This window comes from Saccostrea cucullata, unplaced genomic scaffold (assembly GCF_032062105.1).
Source record: "Saccostrea cucullata isolate Sc308-1 unplaced genomic scaffold, CSIRO_AGI_Scuc_v1 ctg428, whole genome shotgun sequence".
In the NCBI taxonomy this organism is placed as follows: domain Eukaryota; kingdom Metazoa; phylum Mollusca; class Bivalvia; order Ostreida; family Ostreidae; genus Saccostrea; species Saccostrea cuccullata.
The window spans coordinates 134432-151329 of NW_026928261.1; the positions used below are offsets into that span (position 1 = coordinate 134432).

The following is a 16898-nucleotide window of genomic DNA, read 5'->3' on the forward strand; positions in this document are numbered from 1 at the left end:
ATTATTGCATTTTCTCAAAGCCTGTTTTGCAATACTTGGATTCTCAAAAAGAAATTTTAATATAGGAAATGAAAGCACTAAGTCTCTACTTTATTTTGATATATGAAATGGGAAAAAGGGTGACAGTTTATTAATTGTTATAAGGACAGGGCCATTTTATGCATGAAGTGGCTCTAGCTCTTATACTGTGAAGTCTTAAAGAAATTGGCAATGGCGTAAATTACCAGTACGTACAAAATGAAATAAAACTATATAATACTAGTACTTGTGTTCTTTATAAAAAAAAATCTTCTGACCTCTTTCTCTCTTGTATCCAACACACATAGCAAAACTCAAATTGTTTAGAACATCCTTGTTTTTCCAAAAGTATATAATATAAAAATTGTGACAGACATTTTATTGTTGTTATCATGCGGCGGGCTGCACGTTCTTTTGGACTTTATTTTCCTAGGGCGGAAGCTCCTATTGCGGCGGCGGCTGCCAAGACGATTATTGGGATACCGGCGGCGGCTGCCACGAGACCTATAGCGCCGCCTCGTCTGCGAGTAGTGGTGGTTGTCGTAGTTCTGTCTGAAAATAAAATCACATCTTTGTTAATTTGTATTTGGTCAGAAGAAACTCGAGATGGACGTCCGTCCACTTTTTGAGACGGTGATCGAGCTACCGTTCCCTGGGGATTGTTAATTCTGGATATGGTAAACTCAAACAAATTTCATATTCTTGCTTTACAATATTCACAACTGAGTGTTACATGTAAAAAGTCATTTAACTTGCATGGATGAATTTTTTTAAGGAAACACTATTTTTAAAGCCAAAATTATCAGCTTGCATAAGAAACGTATGAAACGTACATATACATACTCAACATGTAGTAGATGAAAAGCAAATTTTTTAAATGGGGTTGTTCCCTTTCATGAATATTTTATAATAACTATGATAGAAAACACATTTTTAAGGGGGTATGTTCCACTTTGTGATAAGTTTGTCGTAACTTTTAGAGAAAACAAATTTTAAGGGGAATTGTTCCCTTCGTGAATATCTTACCCATACAGTTGCTGCCTTCATACCCTCTGTCACAGTCACATTCGTATCTGCCGCTGCTCCTTAATCTGCAATCTCCTCTGAAATTACACGCAGCCTCACCCTCCAATGGGTTGCAGCCCTCTATAAAGTTAAATTATGACAGGTGTTATCCATGTGTTGTTCAAAATATGGGAAATTTTAACATTGTGATCCTGCATAAAATTACAGGACAAAAACTCTCTCATTTAGATATTTAAGAAACTGAAAGATGATGATAAAATTTCGAAACGTGTGCCATTCTATCGGAGCCCAGTGTCTTTTCTGACATAATTTATTTTATCAAATAAACTCTGCAATATGACTTTGCAGAGTTTATTTGATAAAATAAATTATGTCAGAAAGGACACCAGTTAAGACACTACATTTCCAGACCTTTCAGTAAGCAACCGGTTGACCGAAACATGCAATTTTATTTTGTTGTGTGTATGTTTTTAAAAGCACTTAACAAAGTACTTGTTAGTCTTAAATCTTGAACAGAATAGTCGAATGTTCAAATCGCACCGTTGGTGTTGTGTTATCAGTATTTTGTCAAGACTCATTATTCACTTTGTCCCATTCTAACCAGTTGAAATGCGTGTACTAGATTATGTTCGGAGTAAACTTGTGGTAGAAGGGGTGGGATACGGGGTTAATGACTTTAAAGGACATATGCAACGTAAGTACCTTACCTACTGATATTTTTTCAAGATATTCTCAATTTCAGATTAAAGTGCCATCAGATGTTCATAGACAAAAAATAAGCAGGCATTACCAGGGGTTTTGAAAAAAATATTCATTAATTTTGTTATAACTGAAAAAAGTATACAAAAATTACTAAGCATATATTCCTCGGTGTTTTATTTATCTGAATTTGCTTCAAAATAAGTCTACAACAGTATATGTACACTGTATATATAGACGTCAAAATGTAGCACAAAGATCCCTCAATTAAGTTTTATAACTCTTCAACTCAAAGGAAAAACACGATAAAGCTCAACCTACGTTTCGAATGTCCTTAACCGCTATACTGTATCTCATAAACCGGAAAAGTTCTTCCTACTTAAATTATCTAACTTCACGTAAGTGAAAAAAAAAATGTTTTAGATACTGAGTTGCTTAAAGCAGTACCAGGTTATAAATTATCCCCATATTGAAATTTCATAAAAGAATTGATAATGTTCTTACTTATTATCCAGACAAATTCAATTTTCAATGTAGAAAAAAGCGGATAAAACAGCCCTCTTAAAATGAGCCGTCCTTGTCCAATGCTAAACTTACCAACACAGCCATATTGGGGATCATAATTTCTTCCTCGTGGACATCTGCATCGCCCGGCTTCGCAATATAGTTCTCTATTACGTGCCCGGCATTCTTCCGTTGTGACACACACGATATCAACAACGCCGACGTCTAAGCCAGCGTATGCAGTATGAAGGATAGCCAGAAAGCCAACAGCGAAAAGCAAACGCGTCATACTACCCCAAAACATGGCGTCAGGCTTTCGTGTACGACTTGGGCCCAAGTCATTTTATATACTGCCGGGGAGGGTAGAAGGAGCCACAACCAATGTACGAGCGGGTTATAACTACGTACATATTACAAAATTACATAATGGTATTCATATATTGATAATATGAATATTCATTCGAATGAATCTTCATCTGGATTGACGAGTACTGATATGAGATGTATCTACATAGGTACAACATACTATATAGTGCTTGTGGACAGAAATGTTTCTAGAATGCGAGAGAACAACACCAATTTGAAGTGAATGATGCTATATTCCTTACACTTATTAATTTTTTCACCCCCCCCCCCCCAAAAAAATCTAAAAATCGCTTTACTATATATCAATGATATTTTTACAAGGTTGAATATTTCTAACTTAATTCAAAATCACATTCCAGTAGTTTACACTCTTGTCATTCCATTCAGCCAAGGTGAATTCAATCTAGCCTACTGTCCTCTACAAAAATTTGAATTTTTCAATTAAAATCTATATATGACAATATACAAATTTTAATTGAAAAATTCAAATTTTTGCAATTGTAGAGGACACTACCTATGCTGGATTCCTAAATTTCATAAAAAAATCCTTATATCCTTTACAAAGAAAAATTGCCGGATCCAGCAAATGGTTTAATACAAGCCCCTAAATTACAAAAATGTCAACTGCCATAAAAGAGAATGTCAAACGATTGTTGTATACTATGTACAATCATTCCTCGTGGTGAGTTAGGAAGGGCTTTTTGATACAGTCGACAACTGCTTCATCAATTAAAACAAAAATAAAAGTTGGAAATTTAAGTAATTTAAGTATGTTATGAATGGTCGTCAACAAAATTACTTTGAAAAAAAAGTGTCAGACTCTGTGGTACATTTATTTTAAGCTCACCGGGATATATCCTATCGATATAAGAATAAGAATATAACCATTGTTAATCGACAATACGTCGTTGATATGTCTAAATGTCGAGTTGAAGGCCACAGAAAGTGTTTTCTTCTTTTCACGTTTAAGACTTTGAACAAATTCTGTTTCATTATAAATAAAAAGTAAATCTGCTGTAAGATAACAGGGCACAATTTTGGTACCCATGGGAATTCCTACAGATTGTTGGAAGACCTTGCTTGTCTCCCAAATCCACATAAATATTGTCAATCAGAAACTCAAGCATCTTTTCGATGTCAACTTCAGAGTGCTTATGTGTACAATCAGAATGCTTTTAACAAAATAATTTTGCAAATCACCAAAAACAAGGTAAGTACATAAAATTTACGAGTTCCATTTTTTATTAAAAGAGCAGATATTAATGAGCATGGACTTTAATTAATCGGGGGGAATGGGAAAGTTGAAAAGTTTTCATGCTGTTACTGTTGTTGATTTTGGAAAAAATTCAAATTTCCAAATTCAAATTTCCAAAAGTGTTTTGGAATTTGTAAGTATCCACATCTGATTTACGCCACTTCTGGTGCACAGTACTCCTGAAACTTCTCGTTCTGTTTTAACGGTGTAAAATACGACATTTACAGACTTGTTATAAAATGCCTTGTAAATTAACTTTTTGGACTTTGTGTAATTTTTTATAAAAACTTTTCATATATTTCGACAAATGTGATAAATTATAATCTTGCTAACTCCCTCAATGATATACTTTTTAACTGTTTTATTATACCGATACAAATAGAGGATTACGAATGGCGGGGAATTAGCTTCAAGTCTAACGCACGGGGAATTAGTCCATTAACATATTAGACCGATACGTAAAGGATTACGGATAACCGGGGAATTAGCTTCCGCAGCAGGGATTACCTCATTTAACTAACGCATGGGGAATTAGTCCATTCACTGAGATTTCTAAGGAATTATTCACATTTTACTGCCTTACTCTTATATAAGAAAATCAGTAGAGGTATAATAATGACACTTAATCTTTCATCTTTAAATCTATTATATACATGCTGCTTAAATGTCACCACTCGCTCAATAATTGTTTGATACTTGATTTCTACATACTTTTGTGAATCCTTTTATTTTACTCTGCCTCTGTTCAACTACAGGTATGTGTGATTTGTTGTTAAAAATTATAGACCTACGGTGCTGATACATCCCAAACTCATGTAAAAGTATGTCCCTTGCTGATTCTATATAAAAGTACCAAATTAGTAACTCGTGTTTGTGTCTTGAGGTTTTAAAGAATCTGAGTTCAACAGTCAGGGGAAAGCTCACGGTTGACCCAGGATCAGTGGTAGTTGGACAAAAACATCCCGTAAAAATATTTTAATATTTCAGTGAGAAGTGAAGAAAAATGATTAGTAGAACATTTACTGGAACCCGCTATGTATCATTATTTGTAAGGGTTTTTGTGACGTTTTGGAATTCAATATAAAAATATATGGTATTTCATTTTATCACATGAAGGTTAACTTTTTAATTTAGATACTGTAAACCAACTTTTATTCTCGTGTGAGAAATTTTCGCGAGAGCTTCGTCATCGCGAATATTTCTCACCGCGAGCAAGACCTTATAGTATTTGTGTCTACTAACTACAGATTCAAAAAGGCTTGCTCGCGAAAATTAATCGTCGCGCACTAGTAACCCCCTAGTAAATCACGAAATAAAGTCGTCGCGAATATAAGTTGATCTACAGTAGTTTATTTTACTTAGTTCGTTTTTCGACATGAACTACTAGTACTTGCCATATTCCTCTAGTGAAGGGATTTGTAGACGATAAAGTAAATAGTGTAGGTATTAGTGAACATAAATCACTGTTCTTTATATGTTCGATTAAAAGCTCATGACATGTTTCTTTGTTATTAAATGTAGTACAGCCTGTGAAACACCAAAAAACAAGCACTTACTTGAACTTCCAAAACAAAAAAAAAAAAAAAACAAAAAAAAGACAATCTAACCCAAGAACACATAGCTGGGTAAGGAACTTAGAAAGCAAGGGGGAAAGTCAGGTTATCCAAACCTGCAGAGGAATACACAGAGGTTTCTGATTTAGGGGACTAGGCCCCAATCTACTTTTAGGTATAAAGTTAAGTGAATTTGAATTGGTCGAAACTCTACAAGATATGGTTTTGGTGTGTTGTTTATCCTGCTGTGATTGGTGAAGTTTTTTTTCCCTACTTGCTTGGGAAGTTATTAATATTTTTTCTTTACACTTCACATCAATGTCCTTTAATGCAAGGCTTGCCCTAGGTTATATATATCAGAATTATTGAATGGTAAATATGTTGTTTTGCAATGCATACATAATAAACTTATAAAGTTACATGGTTTTATTAATATATTAAAGTAAAAATTTCATGTTATTTTATACTTCTCCATAAATTATTGAATTGCAAATATGTTGTTTGGCAATGTACACATACTTATCATGTTCCATAGTTTTATTAATCATGTTAATATACGAAAGTAAAAATACCATGTTTTTTAAAAATATTTCCCATCAATATAGATTGTAGATAAATAATGATCAACCAAATAGTGTTTATCTTATCAAATTATTATTTATACCGGTAGATACTTCTTATTAAAAAAAACCCAGGAAAATACTTTTTCTATTTTTTTTGCCCCAACTATTAGTCAGAAATAAAGTAAACTAGATGTACTGTGAGCATGAGCTCACTAAATGATACCCCCCCCCCCCCGCCTCCCATATGGTTATAACTGGTGAAATTGTCCATGTTTTCCTGTGGCCGGGAAACCCAAAATATGTGTCAGATCAAAAAGTAAAATAGGAGGTGCACAATGGCAATATGTAATAAAGATTCTGTGAAAGTTTAATTAAATTTCACTCAGTGGTATAAGAGGAGTTGCGGATAAGAGATGGGTACCCTAAAGCGTAACAGACGGACGGACGGACGGCTGGACGTACAGACGGACGGACGGAATTAACGATTACTATATACCCTCCCGCTTTTCAAGCGGGGGATATAATAAAACTAGAGGTACTGTGAGCAATGAGCTCACTAAATGATACCCCCGCCTCCCATATATATAAATATAATGACAAACTAGAGGTATTGTGAGCGATGAGCTCACTAAATGATACCCCCCGCCTCCATATAGTTATAATGGCAAAGTCCATGTTTTGCTGTGGCCGGAAAACCCAAAATATGTGTCGGATCAAAAAGTAAAATAGGAGGTGCACAATGGCAATATGTAATAAAGATTCTGTGAAAGTTTCATCAAATTTCATTCAGTGGTATGAGAGGAGTTGCGGATAAGAGATGGGTACCCAAAAGCGTAACAGACGGACGGACGGACAGACGGAAGGACGGACGGACGGACAGACGGACGGACACGGACAGACGTACAGAAAAACTTAATACCCTCCCGCTTTTCAAGCGGGGGGTATAAATATGTGTCGGATCAAAAAGTAAAATAGAAGGTTCACAATGGCAATATGTAATAAAGATTCTGTGAAAGTTTCATCAAATTTCATTCAGTGGTATGAGAGGAGTTGCGGATAAGAGATGAGTACCCCAAAGCGTAACAGACAGACAGACGGACGTACAGACGGACGGACAAACCGATTACTATATACCCTCCCGCTTTTCAAGCGAGGGGTAAAACAGGTACTGTGGGCAATGAGCTCACTAAATGATAACCCCGCCTCCCGTATGAATATAATGGCATTGTCCATGTTTTTGCTGTGGGAAACCCAAAATATGTGTCGGATCAAAAAGTAAAATAGGAGATGCACAATATGTAATAAAAATTCTGTGAAAGTTTCATCAAATTTTATTCAGTGGTATGAGAGGAGTTGCGGATAAGAGATGTGTACCCCAAAGCGTAACAGACGGACGGACAGACATAACGATTACTATATACTCTCCCCCTTTTCAAGCGGGGGGGGGGGGGTTATAAACAGAAGGTGCTTACAGCATCAATATCTGTAATTTTCACAATAAACTGTGTTGTGCATGAAATCAATCATGTGCACTTTTGGAACGTACTACGAATACGTATAAGTACGTCATACTACTAGAGCGCTTAAGGTCATTCGTCCAATTTCTGAATCTATAACACCTTCTTTCTATACCATCTTACATATTTTCAGTTTGGGGAGGTCGGATATATGGGCGGTCTATTTTCGTCATTTTGTAAACATTCAACACCAAAATGCCAACGGTATGCTAATGGGCTACTAACTCTTCCTGGGACTGGTTTAGTATAGTTTGCTTGCAGTAATGTAAACGTTGTGGGCACTAGAAGAATTGTTATTTGTAGATGGTCCCCGTGGTATTTATTTTTTTTATTCCCGTAAAAAATCTATAAAGATATATTTTTGTGAACCATAAAATTCCTCAAGTTTAGTAATATTTGCAATAACATTGTGTCAAATCATTTTCAAATTATCGCTACACACACGAGACTGCATGCAAAGGATGAAATATATGGAGATAACGAACAGTATTTAAGCTCAAAAGCCCTTTAAACGATTCAAATGTTGGAGTAGAGCAATCATCAGAGAAGGGATCAGGTGCTATGGAGGAGTGAGCATCCCCTTCCGACCGGTCACACCCGCCGTGAGCTTTTCATGATCGGGAAATAACGGGAAAAACGAATGTTAAGAAAACAACTCAGTGGGTATGTAAACTATCTCATCTTCTAAGCTGACTTTATTGTAAGAAATTGATCATTTAGAATTATTTTGTGGCAATTTTATAATTTGATTTAAGCTATACATTTAAAAGTATTTCCTTTGAAAAATAAACTAATTATATTACTTTCATTTTTTAATTTAAAAACCATGAAATTCTTATGATAGATGTTAAGAGACAATTTTCATATTCTGTTGTTGTTTTATGTAACAATTTTGGGCTATATAATTGCCAGCCATGACTCCTCAAATTTGTTGCTTACAAACAATCAAGAGTAGAGTTTTACAGTAATCTCGCTTAGTATTTTTTATACAAAGCCATGGTTCTTCGAAAATTCAATTTGTAATTATCATTTGATATGGGCCTGTATATAATTATTCATCTCACTTTTGAATATGCAATTAACAAAATATGCTTGATTTTACGATATTTTCGAATTTCATCCTGTATAAGATAAGAAAATCCTTCTGCATTAAAAAATTCTGACCCTCTTAAGATATATCAGACAGGTGTGAACAAACAAGACACGTGCACCAGAAAAGGTCACTATATGGCCTTGAACTTGAGAGTCTGAACGTTGCTTGTAGTCATATACGCATCAATATTCATTAGATGTATTAATGAAGGTTCAATATATTAAGGATAGTATTTTACAGGAGAGCTTTGACACATTCGTGTCCCTCTTGATTGATCGATACGGAAAGAGAGCACCTTAAGGTAGACTAACGACGTGTAGAAAATATCCAGCGTGTTTTTTAAAACTTGTGTCGGTCTATCCCACAGCAATCCTATTGGTAGAGGAACTGTGTACAGTAGATGGTGTTTTCCTAATTATTCTGTTGTTTGGAGAGTCCCATTATTTCCTATATAAAGAAGGGGAATTTGAATACCGAGTACTTTGAAAATCAGTGGGCACTCAAAGAAATAAATTGAAATAATTTTTTGGATACTTTATTTCCAGATCATGACAAGGAGCACGCATCTGGTGTGACCGGTTAGCAGAGGATGCTTACTCATGCACGGCACCTGATCCCACCTCTGATGTTTCAGAGGTCCGTGTTTGCTCTGCTCCTGATTTGTATTGTTTTAATGGAATTCTGAGCTTGAATACTGATCATGTTATCTCCATATAATCATGAAAATACCAGAGAAGCCTGATTTGACTTTAGTAGTAATCTTGTTAAGAATATTTTAGTAACTTTTGCATTCAATCACTTGTTTTGGAAAATATGATTTTACTACAAGTGAGCCTTTCTGGTCGTAGTAATGACCTTAAAAAGTTTCCTAACTCATTGACCTCAATGAAAAAAATAGAACTCTTTAATTACTTCTTAAACAACATACATGTATTTGTGAACAGTTTTACTGAAGTAATAAGATTCGAACACACTCTATCCAGAAAAGGCAGCAGTTCCTAGTATCCCAGCGGCTACTAGCGCGAGCACCGGAATACCTACTGCTGCCGCTAGAACTGGAAGTGCACCGCTTCGTCTTCGAGTGGTGGTTGACTCTGTTGTGGTGGTAGTCATGGTTGTACTGATTCTTTCTGTGGAATGAATTAAGACAGTTTTAATCTTAATTTCAAAACATAGGTAATCAAAGATCACGAAGCTCGACTGGATATTATGCAATTATGACTTCAGTGTAGGTCGATATGTAGTTATAAGAACTCATGGCATATTCTGGGCATTGAAAAATATTGGCTGAAAAACAGCATCTGACACTTGGCCAGGGTAAAATACCACAAAGATGCAACATGCATCCTTGCAGCCTTATCCAATAAAGAGGATCGTGTTTTACAATCAAATTCGTCAAAATCCTCAGTTAAGCTTTAGCGCTTTCATTTTCAGATTGAAAATGAAAGCGCTAAAGCTTAACTGAGGATTTTTGTGTTTTCTTTTTAATTTTTTTTAATATTGTTATCCAATTACTGAGACATTATTTAAATTTTGGATATATATATATATATATATATATATATATATATATATATATATATATATATATATATATATATATATATAAAAATATCATATGAAGTTTCATCTGACTGCGTTGAATAAAGTGCAAAGCCCCTGGGGAAAATTATTTTGTTTTTGGTCAATAAATCTAAGCATAATCTAATCTACGCGGCGAAAATGATTTCTCTTGGCTGAATAAATTTAAATCCTCGGGGAATATGATTTTTCTTGGCTGAATAAATTTAAGCCCTCGGGTAAAATGATTTTTCTTGGCTGAATAAATCTTCTTATTTCCCTCACGATCATACTTGCAATACATGTCATGTACATATCTACAGTCCAGTGTTTATATGTAATGGAAAAAACGGTTACTGAAAATGAATATGCATGCTCATTTTAGCATAAAAAAGTTTATAAAATCAAGTAATTTTAAGAAATATTTACCGTCGCATTGTACGCCTTCAAATCCCTCCTCACAGACACATTCCGGGAAATAAAATTTCACTTGACATTTTCCATTATTACATTCGGAACCATCGCCAGCGATATCACATGTTGCTGAAAAATAACAATCAATGTTAGTTATCAATCCCTCATACAAATAAAATAAAATCTGATATTTGAAAAAACAACAACAGATTTCCCCAAAGTATTTTGTGAAAATAGTTCGCATATTAATTTCAAATTTCTTTTGCGATTCTTTGTATTATATTTCTGAAACATTTATATGTACATTCTATATTTCTCAAATTTTGACTAGTCACGGTAGACATCGGCATAATATTAAAGATCCCTCACTGCCCAATGGCGTAAGTATCGAGTAAATTAAACGTCAAAATTTGAAGCCTTGGCGACGTCTCTCTATAAGTGAAATATTCTCGAATGGGAAGTAAAACAATATAATAATCAATCAATCGATCTAAATAATGAGAAGAAAACTCGTGCTGAGACCTTCAACTCGACATTTCGATATATAAACTAGAATATACATGTATATCGAATGTTTTATTGACTATAGACATAGGGGCCAACTCACAACTAAATTGTATGACAAGTGACATCACTGTACTGGTACTGATTCTTTATTTAAAAAATAGGTAGGACAATTCCCAGTTTAAATCTAGGCGTGGCATTCTCGACGTTACATAATTAGCACCTGAAATTTAATTACACAGCTTTCCTTCACTGTTGAAATATACATGGGATAGAAATTTGGGCAAATGCCAATTAGTGTATCGAATAACCAATAACATTGTTCGTCCGGCAAAGAGGTGGAGCTTAAGTCATCTCATCGTTGTAAACAACAATTTAAAGTTCCTGATGTAATTAATAACCATTCTCTGTAACCACTTAAACTTCGTTGCCACGCATGGTCACCGATTTTGATGAAACTTCACCCATGCTTAGTACTTGACACCAGAAACAAATATCAAACAAAATTTCGTTGCTAAGTGTCTCGGTTGCTATGGCAACAGCCGGAAAAGTTTGAAAAATCGGATTTTCAGCCACTTTAAATCTTGACTGTGGCTTAATAAAAACTAGAAAAAGCAAACAAACCATTCTCACAAAAACATGACACCTTGATGTTACTTATACTGTAAAGAAACTGTTTAGAATATATCTCTAAGTAAGTGGTAACCAAGGGTACATTTGGAATACATTTAAAATGCCGAAATATGCTGAAAAACACTCCATATTCACTAATGGTAGGTGTTACATGCTCAAACTCAATCAACGACTTAAGAAAAACAATGAAAATGTTTGACCTTAAGTATATAAGTATAAGCAATATTATTCCATAAATAACTTTTATGGTTGCCATGGTAACACAGTGTAACCATGCAAAACCAGTAACTAAGATTGGGTTAATGCTACTGTCTTGAGGAAAAACATGAAAATTTAAGACTGGCAAATATACATCCTTAGGACCTTGCAACACCAAAACCATAAGAAATATTGGGTATAATTGCTACTTTGCAGTGTTACCATGGAAACAAAGTACCAGTGCTTAAAAGTGAATTATTATTCGCTGCATTAAGAATCAAATTGCCATATAATCAAGAAACAAATTAAAGGACTCAGCTTGAATAATACTTATCTGTTAGAACTGAAGTTGAATATCATATATTATAAAATTTCGAAGAAAACAACACTGTTGCTATGGTTACCAAGAAGGGAAAATATTCGATTTTGTGAACTTTATATCAATATTAAACCCTGTGTGCCAGCTTCTTGCATCCAGTTAGAGATTGGATGATAGTCAAAATTAAAAGTCAGGTCAGCTGTTAATAAATATCAATCATAAAAGTTTTGGGAATCTACATTTGAGGGTACGTATCCAAGGTAACAAAATATATTTCAGATTTTTAAGCGTATTTTTTCTGCTTATTTCCATAGCAACGCTCTATTTAAAACTAAATTTTTTTAAATAATAAGGATCACACCAACATCTTTAAAAATTGATCATTAGTTATGAGGAAATGTGCTTTCTTAAAAGATAGGATCAGATTTAAACAAACAGTGTGTAAATATGAAGGCTCTCTGTTCTACATATTGTATAAAAACCTTGGCAACCATTGCCAACCAAACTGAAATATCATAATTTGTTCTTGGTATATGTTTCAAGGCTCTTTTCTCTATTATTTGATCACATTTAATCCTATAATTGCTTTTTATTTTTACGTGTATGACTTTATAAAATTCAGTGAATATTTTTTTTACTTTTAAATAATTTGTTACCATAGTAACGTATGTAATAGTTGATTTACCAAACCTGTTTATCATGCATTTGAGGCAACAGGCCTTCAACTTTTGGAAACATATATTGTTTGCTTTGCCGCAAATGTTAATTATGGGGCTCTAAACATGGTAAAAAATGTCATTTTTTAAACTTTTAGACATGTTGCCATGGTAACTATAACACATAGCAACCAATTTTTGCCTGATTTTAGTTAAGGGTATCAAAGACTTTTATCATAGAGAGTTTGGAGAAATTCTGAGACTATGCGTGCCACAGCTCCTATATAAAATTTCAAGTCATTACAGAGAATGGCTCTTAATTTCTTAACCAATGGGAATCTACTCGCCATTTAACAGACGCTAATTACGTAGCGCCGAGAATGCCACGCCTTACTGAAAGTCCAAGCTTACCTGGGAATGGTTATAAAAGAAAATCACAATGCTCAATTGAATAAGTTAATTTGGTAAAAAAAAAAAGAAAAAAAGTTCCAAACAGTCCATGTTATTTGTATTAATTAACCTATCAAAACAGTCTATTCCAGATGGAGAAAATTCAACTCTAGTTGGAAAAATTTCAACCTACCAAAACAACCTGTACTCGAGTTCGGCAGATTTACATGCAGAAGTTAACCTACAAAAATAGCCTACTCTATAAATGGACCGAATTCAGCCCACCCAAAACAGCCTATATTCTTGGTGTGCATCATTCAACCTACCAAAACAGCCTACTCCAGAGGGACAAAATTCATTTCCAAAAGAAAAAAATCCTTCTTTACACCGACATTGTTCATTACAAAATGAATTAGCTCCGCAATCCGCATCACTATTGCACGAAACAACCCCCATTGCTAGGATCTGTTGAACAATCATGGAAAGAAAGACGACAAAATGAAACAGCATCCGCTGACACCGCTTCATTGTGTTATAGACAGAAATTGTAGAGATCTGATGGATATTGCGCCAATGTGAAACTCTTTCTTTATGCTTTACAAGGAATTTTTACCACATATTATGAAATAACATACATCCACACAAACATTCTACATATATATATGTAGTACTCAGTGCCCTACATGTATAAGAGAGTATCATTTCATGTTATTATACAATCCCAGATTAATGACTTTGTGATTTATAAACCACTCAATAACAAAACTAGATAGAGGTACTGTGAGCAACGAGCTCACTATATGATACCTCCCCCCCCCCCCCCCTCCAATATGATTATAATGACAAGGTCCATGTTTTGCTCTTGGAGACCCGAAATAAATGGTTGATCAAAAAGTAAAACAGGAGGTACAAAATGACATTATGTGATAAGGAATCTGTGAAAGTAACATTGAATTTTATTCAGTGGTATATATAGAGGAGTTGCGGATAAGGGATGGTACTCTTGCTGAGACCTTTAACTTGACATTTCGATATATAAACTAGTATATACATGTATATCGCATGTTTTATTGACTGTAAACCATAGGGGCCAAGCGAGATCACTGTAGTGGTACTGATTCTTTTTTTGGAATGAAAGTTAAACTCTTTATTTAAAAAATAGGCCAATTAGTGTATCGAATAACCAATAACATTGTCTCGTCCGGCAAAGAGGTGGGGCTTAAGTCGTCTCATCGTTGTCAATAACAATTTAAATTTCCTCTTAACCAATGAGAATCTTTTTGCCAGAAATTTACACAGCATTCCTTCACTGGAATGGTTTTAAAAGAAAACCCAATGCTCGATTGAAGAAAATGTAGTTTATTTATAAATTGGTAAAAAAAAAGTCCCAAACAGTCCATGTTATTTGCCAGTCTATTTAGTGTATCGAAAATAACCAAAACATAACATTGAGTTATCAAAAAGTCCGGCAAAGTTTTAAAATTGGAACTATGTAGACTGTGCCTTTAAATTTTTTATGGAACGTATAACAACAAAAAATCGTTGTCAATAACAATTTTAAATTTCCTCTTAACCAGTGAGAATCTTTTTGCCATTTGACAGACGCTAATTACGTAGCGCCGAGAATGCCACGCCTTACTGAAAGTCCAAACTTACCTGGGAATGGTTTTAAAAGAAAATCACAATGCTCAATTGAAGAAAATGTAATGCATTTGTAAGTTTGGTAAATAAAAAAGAAGTTCCAAACAGTCCATGTTATTTGTAGAATTTAATCTACCAAATCAGCCTATTCCATATGGAGAAAATTCAACTCTAGTTGGAAAAATTTCAACATACCAAAACAGCCTACATACTCGAGTTCGGCAGAATTACATGCAGAAGTTAACCTACAAAAATAGCCTACTCTATAAATGGACCGAATTCAACCTACCCAAAACAGCCTATATTCTTGGTGTACATCTGACATTCAACCTACCAAAACAGCCTACTCCAGAGGGACAAAATTCATTTCCAAAAGAATAAAATCCTTCTTTACACTGACATTGTTCATTACAAACTGAATTAGCTCCGCAATCAGCATCACTATTGCACGAAACAACCGCGGGTGCTGGGGTCTGCTGAACAATGTTAAGAAAGACGACAAAATGAAACAACATCCGAAGACACCGCTTCATTGTGTTTTAGATATAAATTGTAGAGATCTGAAGAAAGTCTTTCTTTATGCTGTTCAAGTAATTTTTACCACATATTATGAAATTACATACATCCACACAAACATTCTATAGACATGTATACATGTAGTACTCAGTACCCTATAAGAGCGTTTCAGTTTATGTTATTACACAATCCTAGATTAATGACTTTGTGATTTATAAACCACTCAATAACAAAATAAATGTCTAATAATATATATTCACTTGCGTTGCATGCTTTATATTATTGAAACATGAAACTCTTAAATTAAGAACCTTTTTATATTTTGTTTTCATTGAGGGAACAAAACTTTTTAAAAGCTTGAAGTTTAGTTTTTTTCTTCTAAATTTAACCAGATTTGTTTTTGAATTAAATAAAAATAATCAGGAAAGATGAACTCTGAAACGATCGATCTAATGTCTCTATTAAACGTCACACATGACTAAGATACATTGTAAGACCATCAATTTTTTTTCGGATCGAATAATTTTCTATGAAGACAAAGTTAATTCCGCTCAAAATTTTAAAAATCTTATAACAACCATGCACATTAGATGGATTGAAGTCATTCCCAGATGAATAAAAATTCTTCTCACATTGGCGCGCTTTATCTGCGTAATACAAAACGTGTTGGCTCCACAGTCTTCATTTCCATTATATGGACTTTGCTGAGTGAGGGGTATCAGGCCCGTAGGAAGCAATTTCAGTTGGGGGGCATATAACAAACAAAAAAGGGTCATCAGACAGTTTTATTGAAGTTATTGAGGGGACACGAACATATGCATGTACTGTAGCTATATTTTCTATGGTATACTATATATCGGCAAAATAACTGGGGGAGGGAGTGGACACCCTCCCCCCTCCAGCCCCCACCGTAATTTCTGTGTAGATTCAGCTGGGTAGATATTTGGACAGACGAAATTGCTTCCGACGCCTATGAATATTACACATAATAATCATCATATTATATATATTCACTCGAATTCAATGAACCATACTGTAATTTAAGAAATTAATAATATATTTTCTCTGTTTTAAATATTGATAATACTGTTTTACCAGAGATTAAAATATCAAATGTGTTTTATAATAAATGTAACACATAATGTGTGTTCCATTTGATTTGATTACATATAAGAAGAGTTAGTATGCTCTATGTACGAACCATTTCTAAAACGAGGCAAGCTATTGACACACAAGTTGATGCACAAGAATAACAACGGTCTCGCTTAAAGTAATCATTTCATAAGTTCTGTCAACCCTGTCAACTAGTACAATTCATCATTTAGACGAGTGCCGACTGCCGTTTTCTATAAGAATTCTTAGACCAAAGATTATAAAAATGCGAATTTTCGGAATCTGTTAAAATTGATTACAAAAAACATGTGGAACATTCGCAATTAATGTTTTTATATTATCAAAGAGGGAAAATCTATA

At 34.3% G+C, this 16898-nt stretch overlaps 2 protein-coding genes across 3 annotated transcripts; both read right to left on the reverse strand.

Moving 5' to 3' along the window:
* Nucleotides 1-256: 256 nt before the first annotated feature.
* LOC134276948 (uncharacterized) lies at nucleotides 257-2578 on the reverse strand. Its single transcript, XM_062759224.1, has 3 exons — nucleotides 2341-2578; nucleotides 1045-1164; nucleotides 257-570 (listed from the first exon to the last, which is right to left on the reverse strand). The coding sequence occupies exons 1-3, from the start codon at nucleotides 2549-2551 to the stop codon at nucleotides 440-442; spliced, it is 462 nt and encodes a 153-aa protein (XP_062615208.1). The 5' UTR covers nucleotides 2552-2578; the 3' UTR covers nucleotides 257-439.
* A 6928-nt stretch (nucleotides 2579-9506) lies between these two features.
* Nucleotides 9507-15485, reverse strand: LOC134276949 (neurogenic locus protein delta-like). Of its 2 annotated transcripts, none has more exons than XM_062759226.1 (3): nucleotides 15244-15485; nucleotides 10584-10697; nucleotides 9507-9724 (listed from the first exon to the last, which is right to left on the reverse strand). In XM_062759226.1, the coding sequence occupies exons 1-3, from the start codon at nucleotides 15440-15442 to the stop codon at nucleotides 9570-9572; spliced, it is 468 nt and encodes a 155-aa protein (XP_062615210.1). In that variant the 5' UTR covers nucleotides 15443-15485; the 3' UTR covers nucleotides 9507-9569. The 2 variants fall into 2 exon arrangements, with proteins under 2 accessions (XP_062615210.1, XP_062615209.1); XM_062759225.1 differs by lacking the exon at nucleotides 15244-15485 and adding an exon at nucleotides 13595-13899.
* Between the last annotated feature and the right edge of the window lie 1413 nt (nucleotides 15486-16898).

Excerpts from the sequence above, each read along its gene's own strand:
- LOC134276948 (XM_062759224.1), bottom strand. The coding sequence starts at position 2,551 with ATGTTTTGGGGTAGTATGACGCGTTTGCTTTTCGCTGTTGGCTTTCTG. Across the intron at positions 1,165-2,340 it reads TCCCCAATATGGCTGTGTTG|AGGGCTGCAACCCATTGGAG; the intron begins GTAAGTTTAGCA and ends TTAACTTTATAG. Across the intron at positions 571-1,044 it reads TGAAGGCAGCAACTGTATGG|ACAGAACTACGACAACCACC; the intron begins GTAAGATATTCA and ends TTTTATTTTCAG.
- LOC134276949 (XM_062759225.1), bottom strand. The coding sequence starts at position 13,796 with ATGAAGCGGTGTCAGCGGATGCTGTTTCATTTTGTCGTCTTTCTTTCC. Across the intron at positions 10,698-13,594 it reads CTCTGGAGTAGGCTGTTTTG|CAACATGTGATATCGCTGGC; the intron begins GTAGGTTGAATG and ends GTTATTTTTCAG. Across the intron at positions 9,725-10,583 it reads TGAAGGCGTACAATGCGACG|AAAGAATCAGTACAACCATG; the intron begins GTAAATATTTCT and ends TTCATTCCACAG.